Source organism: Lontra canadensis, unplaced genomic scaffold (genome assembly GCF_010015895.1).
Source record: "Lontra canadensis isolate GAN:19392208 unplaced genomic scaffold, GSC_riverotter_1.0 scaffold42, whole genome shotgun sequence".
Classification (NCBI taxonomy): Eukaryota; Metazoa; Chordata; class Mammalia; order Carnivora; family Mustelidae; genus Lontra; species Lontra canadensis.
This window is the reverse complement of record NW_022631036.1, coordinates 2,885,532-2,894,643: the sequence shown is the minus strand read 5'-3', so window position 1 is coordinate 2,894,643 and position 9,112 is coordinate 2,885,532. Positions and strand designations below refer to the sequence as shown.

The window sequence follows — 9,112 nt, the reverse complement described above, 5'->3', positions numbered from 1 at the left end:
TCACATTCATTTCTAGGCTATTATTGCAATGCTGTAAACTAAAAGTAAGGGGATGGTATTAAGTGATCACATCCAAATAGCAAAACCTGCTGCTTCAAAATAATGTGTCTTCTAAATGTAAAGCCTACAGTGACCATGTGTTTTTAAATCTCCAGTGCACGGGCACCTGGGTGGCTCAGTTGGTTAAGTGTCTGTCTTCGGCTTGGGTCATGATCCCAGGGTCCTGGATTGAGCCCCACATCGGGCTCCCTGCTTAGTGGGGAGCCTGCTTCTCCCTCTCCCACCTCCCCGCTTGTGTTCCCTCTGTTGCTGTCTCACCCTGTCAAATAAATAAAATCTTAAAAAAACTCCAGTGCCAAAATATAATTATGAAATGATTATCTTAGTAATACAGGTTTTCACTAGCATTAGAATAAATTCTTTGACTCTAAATTTAGTTGGAAGATTGCTAAATCTAACATTAGGACTCAAGTTAGACAAAATAAGGAATCAGAAAATTTTAAATATTTGTATTTTCTTTAGAATGAATATTAGCATATGATTAGCCTAGAATAATGAAACCAGTTTTTAAGCATAAATCAGGTTATATCTTCATGCATATTTTCATATTAAGACTATACAGAAAATATTTTTGCTGTAAAACTTTGTCAAGTGTACCATATTTGTTGTAATTTATTTATTTTTAAGATTTTATTTATTTATTTGACAGAGAGAGAGAGATCACAAGCAGGCACAGAAGCAGGCAGAGAGAGGAGGAAGCAGGCTCACTGCAGAGCAGAGAGCCCAATATGGGGCTCGATCCCAGAACCCTGAGATCATGACCTGAGCCAAAGGCAGAGGCTTAACCCACTGAGCCACCCAGGCGCCCCTATTTGTTGTAATTTAATACCAAAACTTCATAAAATACAATTTTTTAAAAAAGATTTTTATTTATTTGACAGACAGATGACAAGTAGGCAGAGAGGCAGGCAGAGAGAGAGAGGAGGAAGCAGGCTCCCCGCTGAGCAGAGAGCCTGATGCGGGGCTCAATCCCAGGACCCTGGGATCATGACCCGAGCCAAAGGCAGAGGCTTTAACCCACTGAGCCACCCAGGTGCCCCATAAAATACAAATTTAAGAACATTCTAGAGTTTATCATAATTTTATTGGAACTTATCAAAATCACATACATATAAAATTAGCAGAACTGATAGAATTTTCTTTCTTCAGATGCTCTTTAAGAATCTCAAAAACCTTGAAGTTTGCTGAAAATAGAAATTCATAAAATTAAACATGTTGGAAACCTAAGTTATTGTACATTTCTAAGTACTTCATTTTAAAAATAGGTCATTACATGCATATTGTTCCAAATTCAAAAGGGGACAGAGTGAAAAATAAATCAGTCTCACACTCTATTTCTGTTCTTAGAACCAATTATTTGTCCTTATAAAGACAGTCTAATCATATATAAGCATCTATATGGGGGTATATGCTTTAAAAAGATATACAAGTGTTAGAATACAGTGCACACTATTTTACACCTTTTTTCAGTTGGTAATACATTTACCTATAATTTTTAAAACTAATCCCTTCCTTTAAGATTTTGAAATTTAAATACATTTGAAAAGTTCTAAGAAGTACACACATTTTTTTTTAAGATTTATTTATTTATTTGACAGAGATCCCAAGTAGGCAGAGAGGCAGGCAGGGGGGTAGGGGGGAAGTAGGCTCCCCGCTGAGCAGAGAGCCTGATGTGGGACTCGATCCCAGGACCCTGAGATCATGACCTGAGCTGAAGGCTGGGGCTTAACCCACTGAGCCACCCAGGTGCCCCCCCACACATTAAACAAACAAACAAACAAACAAAAAAAGTACACACATTTAAATGGGTACCCATTTATTTATTTTTTTAAAATATTTATTTATTTATTTATTTTAGAGAGAGTACGGGCAGGGGGCAGCAGGGGAAGGAAAGAGAGTTCCAAGCTGACTCTGCACTGATCCAACAGGGGGCTCGATCTCATGACCCTGAGATCACAACCTGAGCCAAAACCAAGAGTCAGATGCGCAGCTGACCACACCACCCAGGCACCCCCTTTTGGGTACCCATTTAAGCCATTTGTTTTGTTATTACAAAAACTACAATAAAAACACCTGTACTTACTTTGATGTATAAGCCCAAGTATATCTGTAGGATAAATTCCTAGAAATGTAAATGCTGGTATATACAGTCTGGGTCTTAAGGAAACCTGTCAAATTGCCCTCCATAAGGGTTTTTACCACTTTCTATTCCACCCAGCTATGTGTGAAAATGGGTATTTCTCCACTACATCACCAATAGTATGTTTTAAAATAAACAATTGTATGAGAGTTCCTGCTGAAACAGGGTTAACCTTACTGACTTCAACTACATTTCTGTGATTAATGTTACAATATGATTTCACAAGTAATTTACCAAAAGATTTCTTCTTTGGGGGAACTAGGTAGCAGGAAGACCAAATGATTCCACTATATCTTGAAATGGTTTCTGTTCCCTCAAAAGTAAATGTACATCATCAACCTGTTTGATCAAGCACTAAAAAGATTCCTTCAATTATCACTACTCAATTATAGTCTGGAAATCATGTCAAGGCTTTTCAGCAGCTATATGATAAAGGAACCAACTATTTCAACCCCATGAATGATGAGCATCAACTCAAGTCAAGGGCTATATTAGAAGCTTTTAAGGAAGATGGGTACATATATGACTTCTAATACCATAATGTGTGGAACTATCACAGAGTTCTGTAAAAAGTGCTTAGAACACCTAACAATTCTGCATGGCACCCAAGGAACACTATATCAGAAATGTAACTGAAATGTCCTGTGCTATCATAATTAATAAATCAATTAATTTCCTATTGTGGTTTACTTATTTCTATCCCAGCTCATTTAAAAAAAAGAATATAAAATGGTTTGCAGAGACAAATGAATAAAAAGATAAAAATAAATGAAGAAATTCAAGTAGTGGGAAAATACAGTTCAGAAAAAAAAGATGAAGTCAGGGCCACGCCCAACATTTATGGTAGTAATTCCTCTGCAGCTAGAGGATTGGGCTACATATTTGGTTGTGCCAGCTAAAACAAAGGGAGTTCATTAGAAGATTCCCAGTCTCCCCTAGATAAACAGTTGCTTGGGATAGACACAGAATCCCCTTGGCCTGAGACCTGCTGAAAGTCCCCATATTGGTTTTCCTTGGCAGAGTAAGTTTCACATCAAATTGCAGTTCAGTAGAAGTCATTCTAAAGTTGGACAAAATATGCTCCAGGCAGACAGCCCTTAGTAATCCTGGGTCACAAAATCAAATGCCCTCAGGGGCATCCTGGTGAGGACAAGCAGCTGAGACACTGGAGGCAAGTTCTTGCTCTTACCTAAGGGCATTCCGAATCAGTTTTGGTGTTTTAGGATTCAAATTGGTCTAGGTAAAGTCAAACATATATAGTTTGGGGCTTATAGAAGAGACTAGAAGATCTGTGACCTTAATGAGAGTATCTGTCTGGTTATATTCATTCCAAAAACCAAGCAGTGTGTGGAATACAGTAAGAATCATATATATGTCAAATGAGTAAATCCAAGAGGAAAACTTAGAATAGCTCATAAAGTGAATGGACTTAAATCTTCCATGAGTACTGAGTGGTAAGAACAATGCATAATTGTTTTTTTAAGAAATATATAAAAGGGGCAACCTGGGTGACCCATTTGGTTAAGTTTCTGGCTCTTGATCTCGGCTTAGGTCATGATCTCAGGGTCCTGGGATCCAGCACCAAGTCAAGCTCTGTGCTCAGCCAGGAGTCTCCTTGAGGATTCTCTCTCTCCCTCCCTCTGCCCCTCCCCACCACACTTAGGTGCGTGCATACCCTCTCTCTCTCAAATAAATAAATCTTTAAAAAATATAGAAAACTTAATTATGGTTTCAGGGTTAGGAAGCAGATGTATTTTTCCTTTTCAATTCTATACCTTGAGCATTGTTTGAAATTTTTATCATGTACTTGTATTCATTTCATTTAAATAAATATGTTAATTACCAAAAAATAAAGACAACTGAGCTGTGTGTTCAAGATTACATTCTCTGGGGCGCCTAGGTGGCTCAGTGGGTTAAAGCCTCTGCCTTCGGCTCAGGTCATGATCTCAGGGTCTTGGGATCGAGCCCCGCATCGGGCTCTCTGCTCCATGGGGAGCCTGCTTCCTCCCCTCTCTCTCTCTGCCTGCCTCTCTGCCTGCTTGTGATCTCTCTCTTTCTCTGTCAAATAAATAAAATCTTAAAAAAAAAAAAATTACATTCTCTGATCAGAACCTGGGAGGCAGTTATTTGGTCACTTGTTCTTATCTGAAGGGGGAAGCTGCTTTTTCAAAATATGATTAACTGAGAAATCATGTGTTAGGCTGCCTGAATCCAAGAGAAATGGTATCAATAATGCTTATTCCTGGGCCCTACAACTAGAGAATCATTTGATAAGTTTGGAGTGGGATTCCCCCCCAATCCTGCCCAGGAGAGAGCACAAACACAGCCCCCCACTACCACAAATTACACAGCTAGATTTCCCACATTTGGGGAAATTGCCAGGGTCAGCACATAGGGAGTGCAACAGATAAGCCTCACCTTGGGAAAACCACTTTCATGATCATTTTATCTCCCCTGTCAGGGTGAAGTGAAAAACTTAACATTTTTAACAAGGTTCACAGAGGATTCTGATGAGGGTGGTCTAGAGATAACCCTTTGAAAACCACTACCCAGCCCCCAACATGGATTATTCTTTATCCCCAAGACAACGCCCCAACCCCAACCTCTCACCATCACTAACACCCCATGCCCTCCCCACACACTTCGTTAATGCCAGTTTAAGGCCGACTGCCTAGGTTTTGAGAATCAACCACGTGGAGGGTGAGGCTGACCTCTCAGAACACAAACATCATCAGGAGTTAGCCTGTGAGAGAACTAGCCCACCTCTGTGGCTGGCCTGAGACAGCCCTCAGAAAACACTTCTTAATCTCTTTTATCAAGTACATACAATTCTATGTCCCACAGTATGACCAGAAGTTCAGCCTGAAACATTTCCAAAGGACCAACACAGACATCTTTTAAAACCTCAACACACCTACAGGACATCTGATTTTCAGCAATACAAAGCCAAAAGACAACTCCTCCTTGCTGTTTCTGGGGGTACACTTACCTATCTTCTACTATCTTGTTGGATGGATAAAATACTTTGAATGAAAATCCACTTCTTGGAAAAGAGCCCTTTGGAGAAAAAAAAAAAAAAAATGCCTGTAAGTGAATACTGAACTTTTATAAAAGAATTACTGTATTTAAGATCAAATTCCTTGGTCATGACTTAAAGTTGTAAGATGTAACTAAAAAGTAATGAGAGGGTTTTTTTTTTTTTTTTCTGATCTTTATAGGGAGAAGATACTAATATAAAATGTTTCCACTCGAAGCAAGTCTTTCTAGTTGGCTAGAGAGTCTTATACTAACAGATGTAACTGGAAATGCTTAGGAGTAAGAAATACTCAGTGTAAGAGACAGTACCATGTGATGCTATATATGCATATAAGACACTTGAACATCACATTCAGGAAAGCTTTCCTGCCCCTCTCTGCAGTGAAAATCAGCACTGATGGCCCCCGGATGTGCCCCCAAAGCAACTGAGCAGTAACACAACTGTGTGTCTACTAAACTCTAGGGCAGAGATTGTCTGTTCATTTCAGGCTCTGTGTCCCTGGCACTAACTCAATGTCTAGTCCATTGCAGGCATTCGTTAGGGTGAGTAAGTATCAAGTATCAAGTATCAAGAAGGGATGAAGCAGGGTGCCTGTTAGTTGGGCATCTGACTCAATTTTGGCTCGGGTAGTGATCTCCTGGGTGGTGGGATTGGGCCGGGGATTGGGCCCCACATTGGGCTCCGCGCTCGGTGGGGAGCTGCTTGAAGATTCTCTCCCTCTGTCCCTCCCCCTACTCATGCTCTCTTACTCTCCCTCTAAAATAAATAAATCTTTAAAAAAAAAAAAGAAGAAGGGATGAAGCAATGTGAAAAGTTTTAGGTTTGCTCAAAAGGTATAAAGTAAAAAAGGATATAATGTTGGTGTAAGAGATGGTTGTTTACTGGCTGACAGGAAGACAAAGTAGGAAAATTCAGAAATAAGGTGTTATCCAATAAAGCATTAACTATGAGAACAGCCAAAGAGTTAAATTTAAATAAAGAAATAGCCTTATTGTGAAAGAATATTGGAAAGTGAATAAAAATTCTAAAAAAATCAGGCCGTAAGTTTTAAACTATGAAACCAAATCCATTGACTGTGCTTCATCCTTAGAGCAGTTTTCAACCACAGATAATGTCATCCCTAGGGGACATTTGGCAAATATCCTAAGACATTTTTGTTTGTTACAACTGGGGGCTGCCACTGGCATGTGGGGATGAGAGGCTAGATGCTGCACAGTTGCCCTACGATGCCAGGGACAGTGGCCCACAGTAAAATTATTTGGTTCAAAATATCAATAGTTCCATGGTTGAGAAACCCTCTCTTAGAGGGAGTTGGACAAAGAGTGTTTGAGGAAAGCGGTAACCAACAGTAAGTCATGATGTTTCTAGAAATGACCTAGATGAAACAAAAAAAAGTATTACAGTCTAAAATTCACAAGAATCAAGGAAACATACAGTTTAAATATCACTAGTGAAGATATTTTGTTTCACATCAACAATGTTTATGCAGTACTTATTCCCAAAACTTGAAAAGGCAATCATACTTCTGTAGAAATTACATCCCAGTAAGAATTTCCATATTCATCAGGCTTACACATTTCTGGGACTTGCACATATTTCCAAAAATCAAAATCATTCACAAAGGAAATTAATATATTTAAAGAGAATGAGACAGAGGCTCTGAAAGCAATTCCCAGAAAGGAATCTCAAGGCAGTTAACTATGAAGGGGAAAATATGCATTTAGATTTATATGCTTTGATGTACTTTTTTTTTTAAGTCACATTACTTTACCGTCATATGCTTTCCTGAATGTTGAAGAACTTTCTGTGTATACCAAATTAACTCAGTGTTTCACTAATAGTACATTTTTATACAACAATAATCTTACTAAATACATATTTTTTAAGTTTAAAGAAATAACACTCTAATCTTGACAAACTATGACTATATAACATTAACTGTGTTCTTACAGGGTTTATGCAGAGGCATTCTGTATTGGTGAGAGTAAAAGGATCGTATTTGTCCGCGATGACAAGAAGATCAGGCACAGGGTACACTCTCAAAGCATAGTCATACGCCCAGTACACTGGGCAGACATAAAGAGGTAGAGGAGTCAGGTGGCCTTGGGATAAGATAGTCTTTACAAACTAAAAAAGAATGGTATAAAACAAATGTCAGTTCATTTGTAAAAATTAAAATTGCTAACAAATCATTTTAAATTAAATATTATTTACCAAAAGGACTTAGAAAATTTGAGAAACAATTAGGGAGACTTTGAATCACAGAGCTTTAGGAAATACTGATATGAAATGAAACAAGGGGTGTCCAGGTGACTCAGTCCATTAAGTGTCTATCTTTGGCTCAGGTCATGATCTCAGGGTCCTGGGATGGAGTGCCAGGTCAGGCTTCCTGCTCGGTGCACAGTATGCTGCTCTCTCTCCCTCTGCCCCTCCCCACCACTCTTGCTCGCTCTCTCTCAAATAAATAAAATCTTGGGGAAAAAATGAAATGGAATTAACTATCCTGTATTTTAGGAAAAATCTCTAAGTTTTCATTTAATACCATATGTCATAAAAGCTACTCCCCCCCAGGACACCTGGGTGGCTCGGTTGGTTAGGCCTCTGCCATTGGCTCGGGTCATGATCCCGGGATCCTGGGAGTGAGTCCTGCATTGGGCTCCTTGCTCGGTGGGGAGCCTGCTTCTCTCTCTGCCTCTGCCTGCCACTCTGCCTGCTTGTGCTCTCTCTCTCTCTGACAAACAAACAAACAAATAAATAAATAAAATCTTTAAAAAAAAAAAAAAAAGCTACTCCCCCAAACAGTCATATTGGAGCAACTGTACTTATAGTTGTATAATAAACTCAGCTACTAATTATAATTATGTTCCTCTAAAAATAATTCCACAGCTTGAGTAATGCCAAGAATAGATAAACAGCCTACATAAACATTAATGTTATAAAATAAATACTAAAAATGCTCTGTATGATCTACTTTCACATTTCCCAAAGTGGTACAGGGCGGGTACATGAAACCAGGGACTGACAAGTTTATGTCAGGGAACCTTGAAGCTACAAGATAAACACTACACATCCTCCTAATGTGGACGTATCATATAATGAATGTGAAGAATAGAAACATCTTTTTAAAACAAATATACATATATTTTGAAGGACAATGTAAGATTTATGAGTGTTAAAAGCAAAATAGGAAGCCTCAAAGAAATTTCCTGTTCATTCTAGGTTTCCCTCTGCCCATTAGGCAGACTTCAGTAAGACAGTTGAGAAACACTGACTTAGTAACAAAAATTAACTTACTGACCAAAGTATGTTCGGATTAATTTGAACCATAAATAAACATAAAAGGGCAAATTATTAAGTGATGTAACAGAATTTTATATACTGCAACTCTTAAGATAGTTTAATAAAGACTCAACTTACATGACTAGGAATATCCAAATTGCTGCTCGGGGAACGGACACAGTTTCTGCACATTTTATTCACTAAGTCTTCACGAAAGACAATAATTTCTTGTGTACAATACTGAATTCTGAAATGAAAACGATAGTTGAATTTGACTTCCTCAGAAGAAAATATGAGATAGTTTAAAAGGCAAAATATTTCATGATACAAAGCCATTCTCCCTTCCCATTGTTTACCATAGCAGAAATGCAGCTAAAATCTATTAATCCACTCATTCAACAGTGATCTGTTGAGCTCTTCGTAGGTGTCTGGCACCATTCTAGGGATGAAGGAACAAAACAAAAAGATCCCAGTCCTCATGCAGTTTATATTCTAATGGGGGCAGGGCAGTCTGAGAAAATAAACAATAAACATGATAACTATATAAGGATATTGGGAAATAATTAAGTATATGGGAAAAAGAAAAACAGGCTATT

The 9,112-nt window shown here is 38.4% G+C and overlaps 1 protein-coding gene and 1 non-coding gene across 4 annotated transcripts in view; both read right to left on the bottom strand.

Moving 5' to 3' along the window:
* Positions 1-1,130: 1,130 nt before the first annotated feature.
* Positions 1,131-9,112, bottom strand: part of POLE2 (DNA polymerase epsilon 2, accessory subunit) — a 29,425-nt gene continuing 21,443 nt past the window's right edge. For all 3 annotated transcript variants that reach the window (XM_032871182.1, XM_032871183.1, XM_032871184.1), the window contains exons 16-19: positions 8,655-8,763; positions 7,188-7,364; positions 5,190-5,257; positions 1,131-1,244 (exon numbers count right to left, since the gene is read on the bottom strand). In XM_032871182.1, the coding sequence (XP_032727073.1) occupies positions 1,226-1,244; positions 5,190-5,257; positions 7,188-7,364; positions 8,655-8,763 (373 nt within the window). In that variant the 3' untranslated portion in view covers positions 1,131-1,225. The remainder of the gene's footprint in view (positions 1,245-5,189; positions 5,258-7,187; positions 7,365-8,654; positions 8,764-9,112) is intronic.
* On the bottom strand, positions 4,506-4,671 carry LOC116875709. The gene has a single exon (XR_004384261.1). It is a non-coding gene; the product is annotated as a U1 spliceosomal RNA (small nuclear RNA).